Source organism: Panthera onca, chromosome A1, assembly GCF_046562875.1.
Source record: "Panthera onca isolate mPanOnc1 chromosome A1, mPanOnc1 haplotype 2, whole genome shotgun sequence".
Classification (NCBI taxonomy): Eukaryota; Metazoa; Chordata; class Mammalia; order Carnivora; family Felidae; genus Panthera; species Panthera onca.
In genome coordinates this window covers 106,483,936-106,511,549 of record NC_138339.1, presented here as the reverse complement: position 1 = coordinate 106,511,549, position 27,614 = coordinate 106,483,936, and the positions used below count along the sequence as shown (strand labels likewise).

At 38.5% G+C, this 27,614-nt stretch overlaps 1 protein-coding gene across 1 annotated transcript in view; it reads left to right on the top strand.

Moving 5' to 3' along the window:
• Positions 1 to 27,614, top strand: part of NLN (neurolysin) — a 103,060-nt gene that overhangs the window by 36,676 nt on the left and 38,770 nt on the right. The window contains exons 2-5 of the mRNA XM_078449405.2: positions 4,669 to 4,928; positions 9,258 to 9,406; positions 23,412 to 23,519; positions 27,045 to 27,147. Of these exons, the coding sequence (XP_078305531.2) occupies positions 4,669 to 4,928; positions 9,258 to 9,406; positions 23,412 to 23,519; positions 27,045 to 27,147 (620 nt within the window). The remainder of the gene's footprint in view (positions 1 to 4,668; positions 4,929 to 9,257; positions 9,407 to 23,411; positions 23,520 to 27,044; positions 27,148 to 27,614) is intronic.

The window sequence follows — 27,614 nt, the reverse complement described above, 5'->3', positions numbered from 1 at the left end:
GTAGTTTTTCATGAATTGCAACAGAAACTGTACAAGGGTGATTATGGGTGCATCTGTTCAGCCAGGGTGGAGGTTCTGATACCTTCACCAGTTTCACTGAGTTAACATCAGGTATGCTGTAACCAAACACTCAACCTTGAGGTAAATGTTAGGAAATAAAGGAAAACCAGTGGAGGTTCATCTTATCGGTAAATGTTTGAGGTAATTTTCTCTTAAAGGTGTTTAACAGTAATGAAAAGTTGTCTGTAATAATTGGTTTGTACTCAGAAGAGTTGTGAAAAGAACAGGTGATTAGCTACCAAAGTCTTGTGTTTCAGTCATCAGTCCACTTGCTGGTCATTATGTCAGTAATCCCATGGCCAGCCTCTTCACTTATACTAGAACTTCCTCAGAAACCCAGTCAGTAGTGGTGATGTCTCACTGCTCCTCGAGGCTTCAGTTCTGTGTATCTGTAAGAGATTGTGGAAATAATTATTTTAGACATTTTCAGCCAGCTCCACACACTGAACTTTGCATCCCTGTTAATTTCAGCCACCACCAAACATATGAGACCCTCCAATCATCCATCATTTCTTGTTGTGACCTTCATACTTTTGCATGTATGAGCTCATTCCTTTACCAGTTTTCATTCCTTTATCAGTTCGGATCCTCTATGAAACAAATAACATAAAACTGCATTCAAGCTGGCTTAAATATAACTGGAAAATAGGTCTAGGTCAGGTTTCAGAATTAACTGTTATAAGGGTGATATCAGTAAATATTTGCTTTCCTTCCTTTATTCTTCTGTTCACAGTGTTTATTTCATCCTAAGTCAGGTTCTACATAAGGTGGATGCCAGCTGCAGTCACGAACACAAGCTTGCTCGGTCACACACAGTGGAAATAAGACCTGTTTCTCTCATAGGAGTTTGAGGGTAGGGGCAGCCACCTTCACAGATCATGGACATGGCAGGGGGTGTGGTAGTCGTGGTGTGCATGGGTACTAGGAAGAAATATGTGCATAGACTTAGTTAGAGGGAGGCAGTGAATGGCTGGACAATGAACACATATTTAGCTATGTATTCTACTCTTAGGCTTCTGCCTTGTTATTTCTGGAACCCTTGTCCTGTAGTCAACAAACTCCTCCCCTTTTGATACTCTCTGGATTGTCTTTTCTTCTAGTAACCATTACTGAAATCCACTCAACCCTGGGGAAAATATTTTCTCTCTATCCCTCTCTTTCACACCCCATAGATCACAAAGTAAAGAGGAAAGACCACATCTTCTTTGTTTGCCAGCTCCTGTCTTGCCCTCACTTACACTCCCAGACCAATACTTCTTCACCATTGTATAAACACCTTCAAGGCTCACAATCTGGTTTTATCATTCTATACCCTGTTCATGATGTCCTCCACCAGATACCTGGTTGGTCTTCCCCATTCTTTGAAGACTTTGGTTTCTGGCTCAGTCTTCCTTTCTATTCCCAGGCCCAGCTGTCAAGCTGCTGACTCCAGTGTTCACATAAACAATTTATCCAATACTAGATTGCATTCTTCAACTCATTTATATCAACTATCCACTTCTGGGAAAATGTCCTGAATCGTATCAGCCTGCTTAACCTTTGAATTATTAAATTCAAACCCACACTTTTTTACTACAACCTAACTACTCCCACTTTACCTGTTTTATTGATTTTACTGAGACTGTAGTCTCTCTACTCGTGCTTTACCTGTTTTATTGATTTTACTGAGACTGTAATCTTTCTACTCCCACTTTACCTGTTTTATTGATTTTACTGAGACTGCAGTCTCTTTTCTTACCTAAAACACATCCAACTTGGGGCACCTGGGTGGCTCAGTCAGTTGAGTGTTTGACTTCTGCTCAGGTCATGATCTCTTGGTTTGTAAGTTTGAGCCCCACATCCAGCTCACTGCAGTCAGCCTGTCAGCACTGAGCCCGCTTGGGAACCTCTGTTCCCCTATCTCCGCCACTCCCCCATTTTCACTCTCCCAAAAATAAAAAAATAAAAATAAAAGTAAAATATATCCAACTCTAGAGAATCACTTAGATGTACTCCACAGTTCTTTACCTTCTTCCTATCCCTCAATCATTGTAGTCTGACTTCCACCCCCACCATCCCGCTGACACTGCTCTTGCCAGAATCATCAATGACATTCCTGTTGCTAAATTTAACAGACTCTTCCGTCTTTCTTGAGATTTGTACATTTGGTAGTTATTTACTCCCTCTTTTTTTTTTTTTTTTTTTTTTTTTTTTTTTTTAAGTAGGCTCCACGCCCAGGGTGGGGCTTAAACACTCCACCTTGAGATCGAGAGTTGAATGCTCTACCAACCCAGCCAGCCAGGCACCCCTCCCTCCCCTTTTTTCTGCTTACTTTTCACAGCTTCCTAAATCCATTCTGGTTTGGTTTTCCTTTATCTCCATGATTAAACTAGAGTTAGGGCTCAGTTCTGTTCTTAATCTGCAAACTCCCTTGGGCCAGTTCAACCATTCCTCTAACTCCAATTATCGTCTCATATTAATGAATTCCATTTAAATGTGCCACACCACTTCAAATTTGGCATGTCCAAAATTGAATATCTCTTCCCCCCCAACCTCGAAAAAACCTCCTCCTCCTTCTACATTGCCTATTTTAATGATGTTACCACCATCCATACATCCAATTACAAGAATCTTGGACAACATCCTTGATTTCTCACCCTCCACCCCTATACCAAGTACCAAGTCATACTGATTCTACTTCCTGAATATCTTTTAAGTCACTCCAGTTCCCCCCTTTTCCTAATTCAGTATACCATGATATTATGCTCCAGTTACAGGAATAGCTTTCCTCTAGTATAATCTCTCTTTTCCAAACCTTCCAACTCACTTTAATTTGGGCAATTTCTCTAAAATGTATACCTTATTTCATCTCTTACCTGGTTAAAACCCTTCAGTGGCTCTCTCACGGACTTCAGGTTGAACTCTTTATTGATTCCCAAGGCTCTTCATATTCTGTAGTCCTTACTGACCTTATCAGATTTCTCTCTCCTTACTGCTTTTGGCATTTAGATAATTTCTGGATGTAGTCCAGATGTTGGCTTGCTCCTTGTTGCCTCTGTAAAATCTTCCAAGAAAAGTTCCTTCTGAGGTCTTTCAGAGTTCCCTCTGCTTATACCTGTCGTCTCACTCACCTCAATATAGAATAATAGTTCCTTTATCAATTTGTCTCTCCACAATAATAGCAGAATGTTAGTAAGTTTGCCTGTTTATCCTTGATGCCTGTCACAATGACCAGACAATATATGCTCATAAGTATTTGTTAAGTGAATGACCTTAAATAAGTCATTAGCCTCTCTGAGCCTCAACTGCCTCATCATTAAAAAGGGAATAATGCACTGCCTACCTCACAGGGTTGTTTTGGGGTCTTGTAAGATAATAGGATTGAAGTTTAGTGTAGCAGTTAAGAGTGTGAGTTCTGGATCTCTATTATCTCCGTCTGGTTTTTAATCCTAGCTCACAACATATAACCAGCTATGTGACTTTGGACAAGTTACTTAACTTTCCTGTGTTTTAGTTTCCTCTTTAGTAAAATGAGAATAACTACAGTATCTGCCTTATAGTTTTGTTTTGAGGACTAAGTGAATAAATGGCAAGCATTTAGTACAGTGCCTAAACACACAACAAATGTTAGCCATTAATTATAATATTTTTATTTGTAAGTTCTAAAATTATATTGCATGATATATAGTACATATATACACACATATGGCATCAATTATTAGTTTGAGGTTTTCAGGGAGGTAAAGGATTGTTATCATTAACTTAATTTCTTTTGTCTTTTAGAATAATGTCATAGCAATACCAGAGTTTATTTCCCAAAACTTAAATTCAAATTTTCATAGTTGATTTTTGTGAAATTTTGGTAAAAAAACATTTTTTTTACATGCTGTTCATTATAAAAACGTTTTGAAACATTGTAGGTAGATGTTGACACAGGAAATAACTTTTTTAATTTTAATTTTAATTTTTTCTTAATTAAAAATTTTTTAACATTTATTCATTTTTGACAGAGAAAGAGAGAGAGTGGGCGAGGGGCAGAGAAAGGGATACACAGAATCCAAAGCAGGCTCCAGGCTCCGAGATGTCAGCACAGAGCCCGATGTAGGGCTCAAACCCACAAACAACGAGATCATGACCTGAGCTGAAAGACACTTAACCAACTGAGTCACCCAGGTGTCCCTAATTTTTATTTTTTTTAAGATTTTGTTTTTTTAAGTAATCTCTACATCCAACGTGGGGCTTGAACATAGAACCACAGGATCAAGAGTTACATGGTCTTTTGACTGAGCCAGCCAGATGCCCCAGCACAGGAAAAACATTTATATAAGAAAGATTACTGGTTTAATTTATAAAGGACAGTTATTATGTCTTTGACACCTAACTTCATTTCTCACCATGACTTAATTACATGACCAATTCAGTGTTTGGTAAGTACTAATTTCATTAAATCTACATTCAAGGGAAAAAAAAATACAAATGCATTTAATTTTGTGCTTACGTGTTCACCTGAAAGAGACTTGCTCAGTTTTATTAAAAAGTTCTTTTTAATATAATTAGACAGCATACATTTGTGTATTGGCTTTGGATCAACAGATGTCTAATTTTTATTCTTTTTCTGATTCTTTTCAGAGTTGGTGGTTCCAGGATTTTATTCAGAATGACTTTAGGAAGAGAAGTGGTGTCTTCTCTTCAGGCAATGTCTTCCTATACTGTAGCTGGCAGAAATGTCTTAAGATGGGATCTTTCACCAGAGCAAATTAAAACAAGAACTGAGGAGCTCATTGTGCAGACCAAACAGGTGTACGATGCTATTGGAATGCTTGACATTGAGGAAGTAACTTATGAGAACTGTTTGCAGGCACTGGCAGATGTTGAAGTGAAGTATATAGGTGAGTATCATGCAGACGCCCATTGATATTTCATTTTGTAGGCATCATAAACCATTTTATGCTTTCTGTGTTGGCAATCATTTTCCAGTTTTACAAGACATTGATTTTTCCATAATGATTAACTAATTGCTTAGAATTCAATTAAATAAAATTAAAATGTTTTATTATGTTGGCAGTGGTGCTACAAAATGTACAATCTCATTACATCTGCTTTCTGGAGAGTATTTTGACATAATATATCAAAACTCTTAAGAAGTTCATACCCTAGCCCAGCAGTTCCACACCTAAGCATTTAATCAAAATAAATTATCAGATACAGGAAGAATTATGTACAAATTTATGTATAAACAGGTACTCTGTCGTAGCAGAACCTTGGAAACAACTCCTGGGTGCCATCCAGCATATAGAAAGACCACGTAATGGTATGCTCAGGGTCTGCAACACTATGTAGCTATAATCATGTTGAGGAACAGCATTTCTTAACACAGAAAAAAAATACAGAGAAGAAAACCAGAAGAAAATTTTACTAGTAGCTAATTTCTTAGATATCGGATTTATGCTTGATTTTTTAAAATTTACTCTCTATGCCTTTCTCTATTTTGCATATTTCCTATACTTAAAATACATTTTTTCTATAATATAAGTATTAGGCCCTTTGAGTTAAAGGAATGGAGATTCACTCCAATTGCCCCTAAGGGTTGGACATATTCTGTGATATAGTTATGGCTAAACAACCTTGGCTATCCAGGTTTTGTAAGAACGTAAGTTATCGGGATATCATAAACATTTGTATGTATTCTGGAATTTGGAACGTTGTCCAGAATCCTGTACAGCCCTAGTGACCTAGTCATCCCTTAACCCTCACCAACCCCTCAACACCAAGAATTCCCTACCCTGTGCCCCACCTTAATAGGGACTCTCTTACCTCTTCTGTTTCAGTTTCTGCCTCTTCCCACCATCTGCTTCACTCTCATTAATGGCCACTAAATCTGGATAAAAGTCTTGAGTTTAAACTACTAAATAAAAAAGACCTGGTGGGTCTCGTTAGTCAAACTCAAAGGGATGGAGTTGGTTCGCGTTTGGCAGAGTTTTCCCAGAAGGCAATATTTTGTGTGTCTCCCTTGCTATATGTGGTTTGTCCCTGGTTCAGAGACTCATGTCTTCTTCAGTCATATATGGCCAACATGGTGTTCCAGCCTGGTGAATTATGCATTTAACAAATATAAAAATCAGTGGGGAAAAAAAACAAAAATTTTTTAAAAATTATCTTAAAGTCTGCTGCTTTTCCAATAATACATCTTTTATTTTTTTTTAATGTTTATTTATTATTTTTGAGACAGAGAGAGAGCATAAGTGAGGGATGGGGAGAGAGAGAGGGAGACGCAGAATACAAAGCAGACTCCAGGCTCTGAGCTGTCAGCACAGAGCCCAACACGGGGCTCAAACTCAGAAACCGTGAGATTATGACCTGAGCCGAAGTCAGACGTTTAACCGACTGAGCCACCCAGGCATCCCCCAGTAATGCATCTTTTAAATATACTTTTAGTTTTCAGAAGTCCTTGCTCTCTCATAAATTTACCTCTGTAAGTTAATCCTAAAAATTTTTGAGTTTAGGAGATTTTTAAAGACCAACTTTATCTTATCTATATTTGTTCTCAGAGCTCATTCTGCCTCCTGCAGTAACTGTTAAAACCTCATTTGACTAGTGTCCAATATTGTTTATAGTTTGGCAGTAAGAGCATAAGTCTGGTTCAGGTCTTTGTGGCAAAGTAAGGAAGGAAATGGTTTTTAGTATTATTGTTTGTTTAAGAATATGTTTCCAGTTTTAGGCTCCTGCATTTTGTTCTGCTCATTTTAGTTCTTGAGCAATTTGATTTTTTCTTAATATCTCCTTGACTTAATTTTAAAAAGTAAATAGAAATTATACCTATATAGTTAACTCTATCACTTAAACAGGTGCTACATCTATGAAACTTTAATTCTGTTCCATTCTTTAATCAAGGAACATAAAAGTGTATATTAAATCAAATCCTTAAAGAATAATTATTTAATTAGACTTTTTAAACCACATGTTATGAATTTATGCAGATATTTGAGGTGATTTTTCTTTTTACAGCTTTATAGCACTGTTTTAAGAGGACTGATATGAGTGAGGTAGCTTGTTTAACTGGATAGTTTCTTGGTATGGAAGGATAGCTCTACTGTCTGCCATATATCAGATGTGGAAGTTTTACCTGTTTACAATACCTTCAAAGTACTAAAGCTAATAAAAGTGTATTCATTGTCACAGTATAGCCACACCGTTCCTATAAACCATACTCATTTTGTGTTGGCTAGCTGGCTCAGTCGGTTAAGCTTGCAACTTTTGATTTTGGCTCAGGTCACGATCTCATGGTTCATGGGTTAGAGCCCCATGTCAAGATCCTCACTGTCAGCACGGAGCCTGCTTGGGATTCTCTCTCTCTCTCTCTCTCTCTCTCTCTCTCTCTCTCTGACTTTCCCCTCCCTCCTCTCTCTGTCTCTCTCTCAAAAAAAAATAAAGAGATGCCTGGGTGGCTCAGTGGTTAAGCATACAACTTCAGCTCAAGTCATAATCTCATGGTTCATGAATTTGAGCCCTGTATCAGGCTCTGTACTAACACCTCAGAGCCTGGAGCCTGCTTCTGATTTTAGGTCTCCCTCTCTGTGCCCCTCCCCTCCTCATTCTCTCTCTCTCTCTCTCTCTCTCTCTCTCTCTCTTTCTCTCTCTCTCTCAAAATTAAATAAACATTAAAAAAAATTTAAATAAATAAAAACAAAAAAAATAAACCATACTCATTTTTTCTATAGTTGGGGTCATTTCACTGACATCAGATTTTTGCCCGATGAAAGTCACAATACAAATGTATTAAAAACCCAAGAAAGAATTTTAATATGTGAAAATTAGAGCAGTTCGTTACCACCATCATTTAATAGGAATAGTCCCAATATTCAACTCTTCACTGGATGTGTCCACTGAGATTTCTGGGAATCTTCTAAAATTGTATGGAACTTTTATGCTTGTATGAACGTTTGCATTTTGGGGAGGGTCCATAACTTTGACTAGATTCTCTAAAGAATCTGTAGTGAAGGTTAGGAATTTCTATTTTAAATAAACTTCCCCCACCCCAACTAAATTGATCTGCTTTTCTCTGGAAAACTGTGGAGGTTCCTCAAAAAATTAAAAGTAGAACTACCCTATGACCCAGCAATACCGCTGCTAGGAATCTACCCAAAGGATACAGGAATGCTGATGCATAGGGGCACATGTACCCCAATGTTTATAGCAGCACTTTCAACAATAGCCAAATTATGGAAAGAGCCTAAATGTCCATCACCTGACGAGTGGATAAAGAAGATGTGGTTTATATATATAAGGGAATACTACTTGGCAATGAAAAGAATGAATTCTAGCCATTTGCAGCAACATGGATGGAACTGGAGGGTATTATGCTAAGTGAAATAAACCAGGCAGAGAAAGACAGATATCATATGTTTTCACCCATATGTGGATCTTGAGAAACTTAACAGAAGACTATGGAGGAGGGGAAGGGGAAAAAAAAGTTACAGAGAGGGAGGGAGGCAAACCATAAGAGACACTGGATACTGAGAACAAACTAGTGTAGATGGGGGTGGGGGAGAGGGGAAAGTGAGTGATGTATAGGGAGGAGGGCACTTGTTGGGATGAGCACTGAGTGTTGTATGGAAACCAATTTGACAATAAATTATATTTAAATAAGTAAGTAAGTAAGTAACTAAGTAAGTAAGTCTGCTTTTTTCTAAAACATCCTCTCTCTCTGCCAGTCCCCATGCTTGTAGTCTCTACTTTTCCAGTCCTCTCCTGAGGTCTTCCTCTTGCCCTGCCCGCCCTAAGGTCCAGCCTTCATCATAGGTATTACATAGTGCTCCAGTCCTAATATTGCTGTGTTCGAGTTACTATCCCATTCTTTTGGCAACTAAGCTGCTCTATCCTGTATTCTTTATCTTTTCATGTACTGTTCCCTCCTCCCACACACCAGATTATAAAATGTGTTAGTATGAGAACTATGTCTTTATCTTTCAGCATTCCCAGTTAATAAGTTACACCCTAAACATACTTTGATAAGTGCTCAGTTTATACCCTTATTTTTCCTAATAATGCCACTGCAACAGCCAAGTCCTGCATTAGATGCTGTTTCCTGATAGCCTTACAAAACTTTACAGAAGGTATAAAATGAAAAACTTATATTAGGATAATCATTCATCTAGGTAGGAGGTATTTTTCTTAATGCTGATTGGATGAATCCTTATGATTTTGTCCTCTATTGACAGTGGAACGAACCATGTTAGACTTTCCCCAGCATGTCTCCTCTGACAAAGAAGTGCGGGCAGCAAGTACAGAAGCAGACAAAAGACTTTCTCGTTTTGATATCGAGATGAGCATGAGAGAAGATATATTTCTGAGAATTGTTCATTTACAGGTAAATGATGTTATAAACCCTTTTAAAAGAAAAACAAAATCTGTACTAAAAAAGTAAAAATCTTTGACCAACAATAAAAAGTATTTGAGGGCGCTTAGATGGCCCAGTTGGTTAAGCATCAGACTTTTGATTTCATCTCAGGTCATGATTTCATGATTTCAAGTTCATGAGTCCAAGCCCCGCATCAGGCTCTGCGCTGACAGTGTGGAACTTGCTTGGAATTCTCTCTCTCTCTCTCTCTCTCTCTCTCTCTCTCTCTCTCCCTCCCTCTCTCCCTCTCCCTCTCCCTCTCCCTCTCCCTCTCCCTCTCCCTCTCCCTCTCCCTCTCCCTCTCCCTCCTTCTCTCTTTCTCTCTGTTCCTCCCCTGCTTGTATTCTCTCTTTCTCTCAAAATAAACAAATAAACTTTAAAAAAAGGTATTTGAAAATTTCTAGATTTTGTTTCTAATTATTATAGTAATGGGTACAGCATAGTATTTATTGTTATACTACGTAGGTTAATGTTGAGTTGCTAATTACATTCACTTAATACTAAAGACCAAGTGTGAAAAAGTGTACATCTATAAATCTAAGGATTGTTAATTGTCATGAACATAATGGTTACTCTTTGAATTTTCTAAATGTTGCAAGGTTTATATTAGATCAGATCAACTAAATGGAATTGAATTGTTTATCTGTAAATATCATGTGGTTTTGGCCATGATATTAATGACATACTGTTGATGCTGCATGCCAAAGTCATTCCTCTCTGTCATCCTTACATTTTTCAAGACTCACAGAAATTACAGACAATGAATGTTTTAGGTGGGTCTGCCTTGAGTGCTTTTGATATTTTCATCACCAATGTTGATTTGCTTCCTAGCATTTTCATCATGTCTTTGCTTTGAATTTTTATTTTCATGACACTGAGCAATTTGTTTGGAAAACAGCCATTCTTTATAATCCTAGACATTTTTGTTTAATTTTGCCTGTTTCTTTATTCAAATCTCAAACATTTTGGGGGCACCTAGGTGGCTCAGTCCGTTGGGTGGCCGACTACAGCTCAGGTCATGATCTCACGGTCTGTGAGTTCGAGTTCCACATCAGGCTCTGTGCTGACAGCTCAGAGCCTGGAGCCTGCTTCCGATTCTGTGTCTCCTTCTCTCTCTGCCCCTTCCCTGCTTGCTCTCTGTCTCTCTCTCAAAAACAATAAACATTAAAAAAAATTTTTTTTTAATCTCAAACATTTTGTTCCTTTTAGCAAATTATGATAAGAGTTGAAATAAGAAAGCAGTTTTATTTCACGTTTTAACTTACTAAAGAATATGTAATCAAGACTTTAGACATTTAAGATATATGTGCTGTCTATTCTCTCATGTCAGATAGGCACTTTTTACCCTGTAATTTATATTCATCTATATTGTTCATAACTGTTCATCTTTTTTTTTTAAGTTTATTAATTTTGAAAGAGAGAGCAGGACAGGGGCAGAGAGAGGGAGAGAGAGAATCCCAATCAGGCTCCTCACTGTGAGTGCAGACCCCAATATGGGGTCAAACTCACTAACCATGAGATCATGACCTGAACTAAAATCAAGAGTCAGATGCTTAACCAACTGAGCCACCCAAGTGCCCCCATAACTGTTCACCCTTAGCACTATAAAAATAACATAAACTTTAATAACTTCATGATTATTCTTTATTAGTTACATTGTTCTCTTTTTTTGACCTCAGTTATTACTCTGTGTGATTCAAATCATGGCCCTTACAGTCTCCTTATTTTATTTCATCCCCCCCCACCAATCTAATTCCTTTCTAGCTCTATATTAGGTATGTATTTTAAAACTTTTTCCAGAATATCTCATTTTCTTTTGTTAACTCTGTTTTCATTCTGACTTCTAAGTTTTCATTTGGAATTTTCTAGCCTCAAGAAGGTATTGCAATCTTAATGTTATATATCATGTTTAATGTTTTTCTCTGATATTTATGAATGTTCTCAAGATATGGAAGGTGTGTCACTTTAGATTTCTTTGTTACACTTTTATTGGAATCTGATCCCAGTAAATTTGGAAACAAACTGCTGCCGGGATAGTATACTAAAATACTATACCAGATAGACACCAGTGCATTCATCATATTAGTTCATTTGTTTGGGCTGGTTTTATTGTAATAATTTACAGTGGTTTCAGAGTCATTTCCATAATTTTTCCTTTTTTCCAAGAGAGTAATTATTCCCATACATGTCATTCGTTATGTGACCATTGGTAGGAGCTTTTACTGTATCTGTTAAGGCTAGATCAGAATAATAAACAAATAACAATTTTTTTTTATGCAGTGGAGCTTATCTGGTGAATTTAGTTACCTTTAAGTACCTTCATTGACAAATAGTTGTGTTTATTTAGGCAGTATTTTTTTTATTGTATTTTATTTTTTTGATAGAGACAGGATGACTATAGGAAAGGGGTAGAGGGAGATGACAGAGAGAGAGAGAGAATCCCAAGCAGGCTCAATGCTCAGCATGGAGCTTGACGTAGGACTGAATCCCACCACCCTGGGATCAATCACGACCTGAGCCGAAATCAAGGTGGACACTCAACGAACTGAGCCACCAGGTGCCTCTATTTTATTTTAATTCTAATATAGTTAAGATATAATGTTAAATTGCTTTCAGGTATACAATATAGCCATTTGACAATTCTATATATTACTCGGTATATAGGTAGTATTTTTTTAAAATCTAAAAGTATCAATATGAGTTTTCTGCTAGTACTGGACACTTTAACAAATGGTAAATTTCATCCCATTCATACCTAAAAGACAAAGGTAGATATATCTATTTACTTTTCAGTGTAATGTTGTAAGTAAAATAGGGCAACCATGATGTGACACATAAAGCCTTCATTAAGTTGGATAATAGGTTCTTAAAAGTATATGAAATCAGCAATTTCAGGCATAACCTACTAAAATGAGGGTACTGTAATACTGAGATTTCAAGATACCACCAATGTAGACAATAATCAAATATATTTTTAGTTTGATATAAAATGTTATTTTAGCTCTTGTGTTGTTCTTCACGTAGGATTAATAAATAGAAATAAGAAATTAGGGGCACCTGGCTGGCTCAGTCAGTGGAGCATGCAACTCTTGATCTCAGGGTTCTGAGTTCAAGCCCCACACTGGGTGTAGAGATTACTTAAAAAATAAAATCTTTAAAAAATATATGAAATTACTTTTCTCAGGTCTTTGTGCAAAATCTGCGTTCAGTAAGCCTTCCAGTTATCTATTGATGTATAATCTATTACTTCAAAACTTACTGCCTAAAAATAGCAGCAATCATTTTTTTTTCTGTCATGGTTTCTGTGGATCTGGAATTCAGAAAGGAATCAATCAGTTGGGTAGCTGTGGCTTGGGGTCTTACATGGAAAAAGGAAGTGGTGGCTGGAGCTGAAGCATGTGGAGGCTAACCAGACATCTCTCTCTTGCTGTCATGTCTGGGCACCTACATGTTGTCTCTTCCTGTGGTCTAATTTGGGCCTCCTCATGGCATGGCAGCATCAGGGTAGTAGGACTTGTTTCATGGAGACTCAGGACTCCAAGAATGGTGTTTCCACAAACTCCACAGAAGCCGCCGTTACATTTTGTGACCTCAGAAGTCACCTAGCATCACTTCTGCCATACTGTACTGATTGACCAGTCACTGTGACCTGCCCAAATTCAGGGGGCACGACATCTCAGTCTAAGGAGTATCAACTTATTTGCAGCCATGTTTCAAAACCTCCAAAATAAGTCATGTGTTGACTCTGGATGGATGAAATTATAATAGAGCCTGAGACTAACCAGTGTACCATAGTCTTCCTGCCTCCTTCTTATGTGTGATTAGTACTTTACATTTACACAGCAGTATAGTTATCTAATTTAACTTTCCTACCAAGCTTGTGAGGCATCCCTTTTTTATAAATGGAGATACTGAAGTTCAGAAATGGTAACTTCTCAAGAGCCACAGAGGTAAATATTTAGTCATTGTTCATAAACTAAAGCTAGAAACAGTTGGTGACCAATCTGAAAGCTAGGCCTTTAGTAATTGGTGCTAGGACAGGGGTTTTCAAATGTGGGAAAGAAAAAATTGGTTCTTCTCCTCACAAGCAAACTGAGAAACAGCTTTTCGAAAATTATATAGAAATATGTCTTTATGATACCTGAGCAGAGAAGTATTTGTGAAACAAGACCCCAAAGTCCTAACTAAAGCATAAGACGGATAAACATGATTTCATTAAAATAAAGAACTTCTGGAGTTCCTGGATGGCTCAGTCAGTAAAGCATTCTATTCATTCGGATTCTAAGTCTCCCTCTCTCTCTGCCCCTCCCCTGCTCACACACACACACTCTCTCTCTCTCAAAAATAAGTAAACTTAAAAAAAAAAAAAAAATACGGGAGCCTAGGTGGCTAGGTTGGTTAAGCCTCTGGCTTCGGCTAAGATCATGATCTTGTGGTCTGTGAGTTCAAGCCCCACGTCATGCTCTGTGCTGATGGCTTGGAGCCTGGAGCCTGCTTCAGATTCTGTGTCTCCCTTCTCTCTCTGCCCCTTCCCTGCTCACGCTCTGTCTCTCTCTCAAAAATAAATAAACATTAAAAAAAGTAATAAAAAATAAAATAAATAAAAACAAATGCCCATTTATAACTTTGAGGCTTAGAAAAAATAAAGAACTTCTATTAATAATGTGAAAAGACACTAAAACTAAAAAATACTGAAATACCCAAATACTAAATTAAGAAATTTATAAAACAGGAAACTAGCAAAGCATTAGTACCCAGGATATATAAAGAGCTAAAACAACAACAACAAATCCCAAAAGAAAAATGGGCAAAGGACTTGAAAAGATATTTCAGAAGAAACATAAATGTCAATTAAACATGAAAAGATGTTCAACCTCGTCAGTAATCGTGGAAATGCAGATGAAGATCCCAATAGGATACCATTTCATTCACTGGATTTGCAAAATCTAAGAAGTCTAACAATGCCAACAATCTGTGAATGTGAATCAATGGGAATGTTTGTTCACTACTGGTAAAGGTGTAAATTAATTAAAAAATTAGAGTAATAACTAATTTGGAGAAAAACTTAATATTATGAAGTAGGATCTCACATTCTCCATAACTCAGCATATCCTCACTGTCTCCTACCTCCCCATTTATCTAGAAATACTTTTGCATTTGTACACAGGTGAAATTGGACACTTGTACATAACAACATTATCTATAATAGCAAAACACTGAAACAACTTAGATTTCCATTAGCAGGAAAGTGGATCAGTGAATTTTAGTATATTTACATTGGAATATTTTATAGCAGTAAAGTAAATAAACTACAGCAACATGCAACAGCATGGCTGAATATGAGTAACAGTGAAAGAAAAAAGTCCCAGAACACTACCTACAACTCAATATCATTTTACCAAGCTCAAAAAGAAGCAAACCAAATGTATACATACTGGTAAAATTGAAAAAAAAAAAAAAATGTTTAACATAAAATTCAAGAGAATGGTTACCTGTTGCATAGGAAAGTATAGCAGTGTTGTTAATATTCTTTTTCATAAGTTAAAGGGTAGATTTCATTTGTCTTTATAACATGTATATGTAATTTTACCCGTTTGTTATATAAAAATTATTACATGCAAATTTAACATGTTAAATTTATCCTTAATTCTACCAGGAAAAAAAAAAGGAATAAGAAATTAAAACAAACATTTCCTTATTCCTTTCAGTTAAAAATGTCCAGGTATCAAAAGCCAGCAGTCAAGGCCACAGATCTTGGTGTTTCCCCATCCTGACAAAGGTTTCTTAGTTGTTGGCTAAAGCCAGCAAAGGTTTCATACACCCTCTTTCAAGCCATATTGGTGAGAAAAATGTGCACTGTCTCTATGTTGAAACAGTCCAGGCATATAACATTTTATTCCAGTGGACTACTGAGTAATAAGCACAGAAGAGGGACTCTTTAGTGAAATAAGAGTCTCATTTATGCAAGCTGAATTGAGAAATACAGTTATCTATTTTAATATTGTTTATACTAATGTTTTAGAGCCCTGGGCTTTTGTCAGGCTGATTAATCTTAGCCACCTAGTGAAAAGTTTTAATTTTAAAGTGTAAAATAATGCTTTGAAGCATTATACATTTTTGTATTCCACCAGCCATGGAAGCCTCATGCCAAATTAAAATACAGGAAACATGCCTTAAAACCATGGCAAAAAAAAAAAGAAAGGAAGGAATGGAAGAAAAGAGGAAAAGGAAAGAAAAAAGAAAAGAAAAGAAAAACAAAGAAAAGAGAAGAAAAAAGGGAGAGTGGCAGGGAAGGAAAAAACTAAGTCCAAAATTCAGCATGGTAATGATAAGTGTCTTAACCTACACCATCCCTTCTTGATTTTGAAATACGTAAGTCTGGTTATTGGTCATAATCAGAACTACTGAAACTTGTAGCTTTGTGAGGCTTTTAAAGCCTTGAAACAAAGCATCAACTACCTTGCCTTAGTTTCTCCATTAGCCAGACACCACTCTTGTGCTTCCTGAGTGCTTAACTCTGTCTTCACTCACTACGTGATCCTGACATTGTCTGCTAATGTATCTTTTTTCTTTCATATTACTTAAAGCACTTGCAGGATATTCATCTTTCTTTCCCTGGTACCTAGTGTAAGTGAGAGCTCGGTGAATGTATGCCGAATCAAGCTAAACTGGCCCCAATTAAATGTGTCTTCGTTCAGGATGACACTTCCCACTCCCAGTGTCCTCACTGTGCTGTGACTCATACCAAAGCAGCGGCTCCTGTGGTGGTAAGTTGAATTAGTAGTAAGCAAGCAGGCCTTTGTGTGGCCCTCCTGTCTGGGAACATAGGCAGCTGCCTAAGAATGCCTGCTTCACCATAGTCAGATAGAAACCTAACAGAAAACAACATTTAAAAGGACAGAAGGGGTACCTGGGTGGCTTAGTAGGTTAAGCGTCCAGCTTTGGCTCAGGTCATGATCTCTCGGTTTGTGAGTTCGAGCCCCGCATCAGACTCTGTGCTGACAGCTCAGAGCCTGGAACCTGCTTTAGATACTGTCTCCCTCTCTCTCTGCCCTTCCCCCACTCACGTTCTATCTTTCTCTGTCTCTCAAAAATGAATAAATGTTTAAAAAAATAAATAAAAGTTCCAGATGGCCAACAGACACATGAAAAGATGCTCAACATCACTCCTCATCAGGGAAAGACAAATCAAAACCACACTGAGATACCACCTCACACCGTTCAGAGTGACTAAAGTGAACAAATCAGGAGACTATAGATGCTGGCAAGGATGTAGAGAAACGGGAACCCTCTTGCACTGTTGGTGGAAATGCAAAGTGGTGCAGCTGCTCTGGAAAACAGTATGGAAGTTCCTCAAAAAATTAAAAATAGAACTACCCTATGACCCAGCAATAGCACTGCTAGGAATCTACCCAAAGGATACAGGAATGCTGATGCGTAGGGGCACATGTACCCCAATGTTTATAGCAGCACTTTTAACAATAGCCAAATTATGGAAAGAGCCTAAATGTCCATCACCTGACGAGTGGATAAAGGAGATGTGGTTTATATATATAAGGGAATACTACTTGGCAATGAAAAGAATGAATTTTGGCTATTTCCAGCAACATGGATGGAACTGGAAGGTACTATGCTAAGTGAAATAAGCCAGGCAGAGAAAGACAGATATCATATGTTTTCACTCATATGTGGATCTTGAGAAACTTAACAGAAAGTGGTCTCGTTTCATTCTTCTGCATGTTGCTGTCCAGTTCTCCCAGCACCATTTGTTAAAGAGACTGTCTTTTTTCCATTGGATATTCTTTCCTGCTTTGTCAAAGATTAGTTGGCCATACTTTTGTGGGTCTAGTTCTGGGGTTTCTATTCTATTCCATTGGTCTATGTGTCTGTTTTTGTGCCAATACCATGCTGTCTTGATGATTACAGCTTTGTAGTAGAAGCTAAAGTCTGGGATTGTGATGCCTCCTGCTTTGGTCTTCTTCTTCAAAATTACTTTGGCTATTCGGGGCCTTTTGTGGTTCCATACGAATTTTAGGATTGATTGTTCTAGCTTCGAGAAGAATGATGGTGCAATTTTGATTGGGATTGCATTGAATGTGTGGATAGCTTTGGGTAGTATTGCCATTTTAACCATATTTATTCTTCCAATCCATGAGCACGGAATGTTTTTCCATTTCTTTATATCTTCTTCAATTTCCTTCATAAGATTTCTATAGTTTTCAGCATACAGATCTTGTACATCTTTGGTTAGGTTTATCTAGGTATTTTATGCTTCTTGGTGCAATTGTGAATGGGATCAGTTTCTTTATTTGTCTTTCTGTTGCTTCATTATTAGTGTATAATAATGCAACTGATTTCTGTACATTGATTTTGTATCCTGCGACTTTGCTGAATTCATGTATCAGTTCTAGCAGACTTTTGAAACTAGACCACTTTCTTACACCATTCACAAAAACAAACTCAAAATGGATAAAGGACCTGAACGTGAGACAGGAAACCATCAAAACCCTAGAGGAGAAAGCAGGAAAAAGCCTCTCTGACCTCAGCCGCAGCAATTTCTTACTTGACACATCCCCAAGGGGAAGGGAATTAAAAGCAAAAATGAACTATTGGGACCTCATGAAGATAAAAAGCTTCTGCACAGCAAAGGAAACAATCAACAAAACTAAAAGGCAACCGATGGAATGGGAAAAGATATTTGCAAATGACATATCGGACAAAGGGCTAGTATCCAAAATCTATAAAGAGCTCACCAAACTCCACACCCGAAAAACAAATAATCCAGTGAAAAAATGGGCAGAAAACATGAATAGACACTTCTCTAAAGAAGACATCCAGGGGGCGCCTGGGTGGCTCAGTCGGTTAAGCAGCTGACTTCGGCTCAGGTCATGATCTCGTGGTCCGTGAGTTCGAGCCCCACGTCGGGGCTGTCTGTGCTGACAGCTCAGAGCCTGGAGCCTGTTTCAGATTCTGTGTCTCCCTCTCTCTGACCCTCCCCTGTTCATGCTCTGTCTCTCTCTGTCTTCAAAAATAAACAAACGTTAAAAAAAATTTAAAAAAAACAAAAATAAGACATCCAGATGACCAACAGGCACATGAAAAGATGCTCAACGTCGCTCCTCATCAGGGAAATACAAATCAAAACCACACTCAGATACCACCTCATGCCAGAGTGGCTAAAATGAACAAATCAGGAGACTATAGATGCTGGCGAGGATACCACCTCATGCCAGAGTGGCTAAAATGAACAAATCAGGAGACTATAGATGCTGGCAAGGATGTGGAGAAACGGGAACCCTCTTGCACTGTTGGTGGGAATGCAAACTGGTGCAGCCGCTCTAGAAAACAGTGTGGAGGTTCCTCAAAAAATTAAAAATACACCTACCCTATGACCCAGCAATAGCATTGCTAGGAATTTACCCAAGGGATACAGGAGTGCTGATGCATAGGGGCACTTGTACCCCAATGTTTATAGCAGCACTCTCAACAATAGCCAAATCATGGAAAGAATCTAAATGTCCATCAGCTGATGAATGGATAAAGAAATTGTGGTTTATATACACAATGGAGTACTACCTGGCAATGAGAAAGAATGAAATATGGCCCTTTGTAGCAACGTGGATGGAACTGGAGAGTGTTATGCTAAGTGAAATAAGCCATACAGAGAAAGACAGATACCATATGGTTTCACTCTTATGTGGATCCTGAGAAACTTAACAGGAACCCATGGGAGAGGGGAAGGAAAAAAAAAAGAGGTTAGAGTGGGAGAGAGCCAAAGCATAAGAGACTCTTAAAAACTGAGAACAAACTGAGGGTTGATGGGGGGTGGGTGATGGGTATTGAGGAGGGCACCTTTTGGGATGAGCACTGGGTGTTGTATGGAAACCAATTTGACAATAAATTTCATATTTAAAAAAAAAACTTAACAGAAGACTATGGGGGAGGGGAAGGGGGAAAAAAGTTACAGAGAGGGAGGGAGGCAAACCATAAGAGACACTGGATACGGAGAACAAACTGGGAGTTGATGGGGGGTGGGGGAGAGGGGAAAGTGAGTGATGGGCATTGAGGAGGGCACCTGTTGGGATGAGCACTGGGTGTTGTATGGAAACCAATTTGACAATAAGTTATGTTTAAATAAATGAACAGGAAAAAGGAGAACAAAACTTCATATATAACATATTTAAGTAAGTTATGCCTCTGTCTTAGCTTTTGCAATAGAATCTGTATTCTGTTATCTTCTATTGCTTTAGCATATCAGTTTTTCTAAATGATATTCAAAAGAATATACTATCTTAATTTTCAGGATTCTTTTTTTTTAATGTTTATTTATTTTAGAGATGGAGAGAGAGACAGAGCACAAGTGGGGGAGGAGCAGAGAGAGAGGGAGACACAGAATCTGAAACAGGCTCCAGGCTCTGAGCTGTCAGCACAGAGGCAGCACAGGGGCTTGAACTCGGGAACAGGGAAATCAGGACCTGAGCTGAAGTCAGATGGTCCACCCACTGGGCCACCCAGGCGCCCTGGGATTCTTTTTTTTTTTTTTTTTTTTTGTAATTTTTTTTTATTTTGAGAGAGACAGAGACAGCACAAGTGGGGGTGGGGCAGAGAGAGAGGGTGAGAGAGAATCCCAAACAGGCTCCGCACTGTGAGCACAGAGCCCAACGTGGGGTTAGAACCCACAGGATCATGGGAACATGACTTGAGCCAAAACCAAGAGTCAGATGCTGAACTGACTGAGCCACCCAGCCACTCCTGTTTTCAGGATTCTTTTAACACGGTTATAATTCCTACTTTGTGTACACAATATAGAATGTCCCACTGAAAAAAAAATTTATTTACACATTTTTTAAGTTTATTTATTTTGAAAGAAAGAGAGAGGGAGAGACAAAGAGAATCCGAAGCATTCTCCATGCTGTCAACACAGAGTCCAATGAGGGGCTTGATCTCATGAACCATAAGATCATAACCTGAGCCGAAATCAAAAGTAGGATGCTCAATGAACTAAGCCACCCAGGTGCCTCTATATATTTTAGAAACTGAAAATGTGAAGGTCTTGTGAAGAAAAGGACAAAGTCATGGGATAGAAGGTGGGGAGGATTTGGGGGATATTAAGAAAATTTTCACTTATTTATAATGAAATTTTGAAGAATGATAATAAATTAAGATTTTGTGATACAGTGGTATATGGTATATTGGGGAAAGTACCAAATTAAGAATTTGAGAAATTTACTTCTATCCATTTTTACTAATAAATAGCTGAATGATCTCAGGAACTTCTCTTCAGTTTTCTTGTCTGTAAAATGAATATACAAGCATATGTGTAAGTGTGTGTGCACGTGTGCATGGGTGCTTTCACGCTTCTATATAAAAGCTCTTTGTTACAGGAAGAGGTTAGGGGGAAACTAAATCTTGTCACCACAGAGATTAAATGAATTAAGTGCCTCTGCTGTCAGATTATATAAATTTGAAAGTTACTTCAGAGCACTTTAGGCCTTGCCCGAACCATGAAGAGGAGAAACTTCACCCAAAGAGGCCTGAGACCTTGTTCGATTCAAGTGGATTCAATTCTTGTTCAGCAAGGATGGTGCAAGGCCAGCAGAACAGTGTAGTAAGTACTTGGGCAGTAATTCTGACCTTGCCTGGAGATTGTAAGGGAGAATATTCTTATGATCAGCTCTGGGACAGGAATGTGCTTCAGAAGCACATTTTAGAAGTGCTTAACTCCTACTAGAGCCCTCCAGAGATTGCCGAGACCTCAGAGTCTGACTGGCAGATGGTGCCTGGTTACAATTGAGTCAGAATTTTGTTAAGTGTCATTTTTGTGCCCAGTCAACTATTTCAGTACAGATGATTAGTCATATTTTAATTAGACCTAATTCAGGGCAGATTTTTCATAGAACATCCTTCTACCTGTTTATGCTTGTCTTACCTTTTTGGGGGAGTCAATAGTTTTTACCTAATCTAGACCATGAGTTTTGAGTTTACTGTGCTGAGTACGCTTCTGGGCTGTCTGAAGTAGCAGCCCTGGTGCTCCCAGATACAGCAAGTCCAGGCACTCCTAGTTGGGGAGCCCCTCCTGATGGAGCTTAGCACAGAGTGAGAGTTCTGCTCGCGTCAGCTGCTGAGATATGTGAAGAGCCTCTGTTCTCAGGTCAGGGCCAGTGTGACCAGGTAAACCCAGGAACCAAGTATGTGGTACACTGCTGTGCAGCAGTGTGCCTGGCTTCTGCCTTGGCCCACTTCCCTGATGGGAAAGCCCTCTGCTCCCAATCTCAGCCTGCTCATTTGGGTCCTTCACAACTTAACCCAACTCTTGACAGGCCCTTTTCACTGCAGTTTTTTTTCTGCCCCTGCTACATATAGCTCCTGCCTAGATGCTCCCCAACCTTACAACATCCAGTATTGTACTTTCTAGAAACTCCTATTGCCATGCCCCACACCTTAGGGCATACTTTCTGGTACTGTTAAAACCGGCCTTGATAAATCCAGGTTAATCACATCCACATGAACTCTGTGATTTGAACTGCTAGCCGTCCCTGAGGGAGCCAGCCCACAGCCCACTTAAGTCCCCCTGGCCATTCTGGGTTTCTTGCCATTGCAGGCACCTGCTGTGGGGACCCCAGTGTTTGCCAACACCAACTAGGGAGGGTTCCAACTCCAGTCATGCCAGCATGCTCAGAAGTTCTCCATGGTTATGAAAGGAGATTATTATAGAAAAAGGAGACTTACTGTTCTCTGCCTCCACAGAGAATAAATGCAGAGGAAACTATGAGTAATATATGCACATCAAGTGCTTTTTAGTACCAGGACATAAAATTTTTTATTGGCAGGCAAAGTGAGATACAGATTGTTATATTAAGTAGTGCCCTCAGTTAAAATACAGCTATTTGCCTGCTGCAACAAAATGTAAAAAATTACAGAATTATTGCAGCAAAGGCTTGCACCAACAGTCTAAAATGCAGACACTAAAGCTGAGCACTGTTCTTTCAAAGATACACTTAGTTGGGAAAATATAAAGTTCAGGGGTGGACAGCCCAGGTCTTCATGGAGAGACAGTGCACCCAGTGGTAGATCTCTAAGGCTCTAGAGACAGAAGTCTCTCATTGGCTGTCACCCAAACTGAGTCCATTACACCTGCTGACTCTGTCTACAGTCCATTTCCTCCGAAGGACCATGAACTGACCAGCCATCCAGATGTGCCATGCATATTATGCCACCTGTTTTGAAGAAACATCTGGTGTTTTTATTACCTTGCTATTGCTGGGGGAATTTTCCATTCTCCTCCAAGGCCCTCCATTCTTTTGAGTGATGTTGTTTGTGTTGCTGCATAAGGGTTCAAATGTTCTGTCCAGCTTTCTTCCTTTTTGTGCAGTGTTGACTCATTTTCCCCAGACACTTGTTCATATGCTGCTTGCTGTCGTCTCTTGATCTCTCTTGCCAAACGACAGTAAGGCATTTTTGAAGTGCCGGAAGTCTTTGGCTGGGGTTTTATCCAGCTGTCCTTGTTTGGTATGTTGGCAAAAGAGTCCCACTCTCCATTTGTGTAGAATTTGCCCATTATTTCTATTCCTGCCTCTCAAGTGGAGCCAGGTTAGCCAAATGATAGAAAATTAAATCCAGATGATTCGCGATAAGGAATATGTTTTATGAAAAAGACCATGGTCATAGGGAATGCTCAGAATGAGATTATGCAAATGTTTCTATTATCACACGTTCAAGTAGTACAGACGCTCTTGCTTCTAATGCAAGGCAAAGCAATTCTGGTTAGCTTTTTATTTATTTAATTTATCTCTTTTAAATGAGCAAAGCTCACTTAAGCATAAAAGAAATTAGGTCTTCAAAAGAGCCTGCCTCGTAATCACCTATGTGTTTCATAGCCCAACAGAGATGATGAATAAATTTGCTTTGGTCTCATAGTTGATAATATACCCATGCAGTGTTGTACAGAAATGGCTGTCATGCTCTTTCATTTCAGGAAACCTGTGATCTGGGTAAGATAAAACCTGAAGCCAGAAGATATTTGGAAAAGTCAGTTAAAATGGGAAAAAGGAATGGGCTCCATCTTCCAGAACAAGTACAAAATGTGAGTTTGTTTCTTTTTTTTTTTTTTTTTTTTTTTTAAAAATGTTTTATTTTAGGGGCGCCTGGGTGGCGCAGTCGGTTAAGCGTCCGACTTCAGCCAGGTCACGATCTCGCGGTCCGTGAGTTCGAGCCCCGCGTCAGGCTCTGGGCTGATGGCTCAGAGCCTGGAGCCTGATTCCGATTCTGTGTCTCCCTCTCTCTCTGCCCCTCCCCCGTTCATGCTCTGTCTCTCTCTGTCCCAAAAATAAATAAAAAACGTTGAAAAAAAATTAAAAAAAAAAAAAAATGTTTTATTTTAAGTAGACTCCACACCCATCGTGGGGCTTGGACTCATGACCCTGAGATCAAAAGAGGCATGCTCTACCAACTGAGCCAGCCAGGCACCCTGTTTATTTTTCTTATTGGAAAGAAAAAGAATAAATAAACAAAATACAACAACAACAGCAACAACAACAAAAAAAAACAAGTAACACATTTGTAATATGGAAAATAACACATAATATTAAATCCGTTTACAATGTATTTGGTAGTCAGTGGTTTTAAATTCTGCAACCCCTAAAAAAAAAAAAAAGAAAGAAAAAAAGTCTATAACTCCTGTAAACCTCATGGTGACTGACAGACAGCTCATGATTTTTTTTAATCCTGTATATTTTACCTTTGTTTCATGTGTGCTGGGTTTATTTTCCCTACTGTATTTTACATTTTCTTAAAGCTGGTTCCAGATCTTAATAGTTGATTTGCATCCTCACTCCCTTGGTCATACAGAGATAGCACACTCTGGTAATAAAATTTTTATGATGGAGAGTTTTATTCTTTTTCTGTCAAGATTTTATTTAAATTCTAGTTACATGTAGTGTAGTATTAGTTTCAGGAATAGAATTCACTGATTCATCACTTCCAGATAACACCCAGTGCTCATCACAAGTGCACTCCTTAATGGCCCATCATCCATCTGGCCCCTCCTGCCACCCACTTCCCCTCAGCCACCCTCAGTTTGTGCTCTATAATTAAGTCTCTTATGGTTTGCCTCCCTTTCTGTTTTTATCTTATTTTTCCTTCCCTTCCCCTATGTTTATATGATGGAGAGTTTTAATACAAGCATTTTAGAATGAAATACCCTATGATTAATACAGTTAACCCTTGAACAGCCTGAGGGTCAGGGTGGTGACCCCCTGCACAGTCAGAAATACACATATAACTTCTGACTCCCCAGAAATTTAACTACTAAAGTATCCTATTGACCAGGAACTTTATCCATAATGTAGTCAATTAACTTGTATTTTGTATGTTTTGTGTATTATATACTGTATTCTTAAAGAAGGCCAGAAAAAAGAAGATGTTATTGAGAAAATTGTAAGCAAAAGAAAAAACACTGACAGGACTGAAATTTATTTACTGAAAAAAATCTGTATATATGTGGACCCGGATAGTTCAAATCCCTGTTGTTCAAGGGCCAACTGCATATACCTTTTAAAGCCAGAGAGATTAGCTACTGAAAAATGCTTCTCAAACTGTCTCTTGTCTAATGCTGATCACACCTTCCAGTTTAGTAAACTCAGCTGTAGAATTAACTCATTCTTCTTGGACAGGAAAAACAAACCCATGATTTGTTTCCAGGTCATTCTTCTATTCTCCTGTTCCAGTAGAACAGGAAATAACCAAGTGATGTTCAGCATAGTAGATACAACTGAAGGCACCACTGACATACCGGTACCTTTCTGTCACCCAGATGCCCTTTGAACACCTTGTGTCTTTACCTCGTTATAGGAGCAATGTGACTGATCTCACTTATCTGACCTTTTGTCTTCCTGGTCACTCATCAAATCTATTGGGCATGAACACTGTATTAGTTAAAATGTGTTTACTTACAGCTCACAAAACCCTGTTGACACAGTTTAAACAACAGGAGATTTATTTGCTTGTATAACTGGGAAGTTCCACCATCCAGAAGGACATAGAGAAGTCTCCATCAAACCTCCCCTCATGTCTTAGTGGTGGCCCAGATTCGATCATATATCAAATCCCAAATCCCCTTTTAGTGAGGATAATGCCAGGCCTGGCTTACCTGAACCAGTCCCATCCCAATTGATATCCTAACTGGTATAGAGTCACACCCCTGGAACTTCAGATAGGATCAGGTCCCACCCAATCTACATGGCTACTGTAGAATGAGGGAGAGGGGAAGGGAGTTTGGGGTGACAACCAGAGTGTCCAAAAACAATATTGCGCAGTATGTGTTAAGTCAGCCGACTCAAATTTAGCGTGCAACAGAATTACCTGGAAAGCTTTTAAAGCTCTGAGTACAGGGCTTCATGTCTGAGAGTTTGTGTTTTCATTGGTTTGGTGTGAGTCTCAAGAATATGCATTTCTGGGGCACCTGGATGGCTCACTTGGTTGAGCATCCGACTTTTGATTTCAGCTCAGGTCATGATCTCATAGATGTGTGATCGAGCCCTGCTTCGTGCTCTACACTGGGCATGGAGCCCGTTTAAGATTCTCCCTTCATCTTTCTCTGCCCCTCTCTCTCTCTCTTCTGTCTCTCAAGAAAAAAAAAAAAAAAAGAATAGCATTTCTAATAAATTCCCAGGTGATATTGAGGCTTCTGGTCAGGCCCATGCTTTGAGAACCATTATGGTTTATGTAAATTTCATTATCTAGCATTTTTAGAAGATGGGACAGGTTAATAAAAATGTTTCATGTTTTTTCTTGTGGTTTCCTTTTTTTTTTCTTCCTTTGATTTCCCACTTAATAGTTTTTATACATATGTTAGGTCCCATAAATCACCTCAGTTTACAAAGCTCTGTAACACTAAGATATAGCCTTTTTTCCAAAGCAACTATAGAATTAATTTGCACTTCTTATCTCTTGGTTTACTTCAGCACCAAATACTGATTTCTACATTAAAACTTTGAATTGGAAAAGATTAGAAATATGTTAATTATTAATAGGCTACTAGATTGATCCATTCACCCAGCAACTATTTATTTTGCGTATATACCATGTGCCAGAGTGCACTTTGACTATCCCTCCTAAATTTATTTAGCTCTTACAAGTTTACAGCTAATTTCTACTGCATCACTGGAATTGCCTTTTTGTACATGTTGCATACAGATACTCATGGACATAGCAGAGAAGACTGCAAGGGAACTGTTGTATCAAGCATATCTTTATTTTTTTTTTAATATTTATTTATTTACTTTGGAGAGAGAGAGAACACAAGCAGGGGAGGGACAGAGGGAGAGGGAGAGAGAGCATCCTAAGCAGACTTTGCACTGTCAGCACGGAGTCTGATGTAGGGCTCAAACTCACAAACCTTGAGATTAAAACCTGAGCTGAAATCAAGAGTCAGATGCTCAACCGACTGACCACCCAAGCACTCCTCAAGTATGCCTTTAAAAAAAGTACTTCCTGATAGTTGGGTATAGAAGCCAGTCTTCATATAAAAGTGAAACTTACTTGACCAATGACAATAAAAATCAAAATTTCATTTTATTGTTCATGTTCTGTATTTGTATCCTCTGTTCAGGAAATCAAAGCAATGAAGAAAAGAATGAGTGAGCTATGTATTGACTTCAACAAAAATCTCAATGAGGATGATACCTTCCTTGTATTTTCTAAGGCCGAACTTGGTAAAATCCTGTGTTTTTTTTTTTTTTTTTCTGGATTAAATAATATAATTTAGGCAAATAATGTTACCTCATAATTTGTCAAATCAGAGTTGAAAGAATTTTTTAAAAAATGAACCAGTGCCTTCTACAGAGCCCATCATGCTTTCTACAGAAAAGACAACCAAACCATGCATAGATTTTATGCTAATAAGAGTGTATACTGCTTTTAGAGACAGTTCAAAGGAGATTTCATAATATTTCTTGGTAAATTACACTGGTATTTAACAGCCTTCAGTGCCTTGACATTTTTTTTGCCTTATAATGTCCCCTACATTGTCACTTAACCTAGTGTCTTCTTAATCTGTTCTGGATCTTTCTTGGCTTAGTTTTGCCTGTTCTCCATCAAAACACCATCTGTACCAGTGCACTGAAGCCTATTCATGTTTTGAATTACCACCTCCTAAGCCACCTGTCTTCTAACCACCACC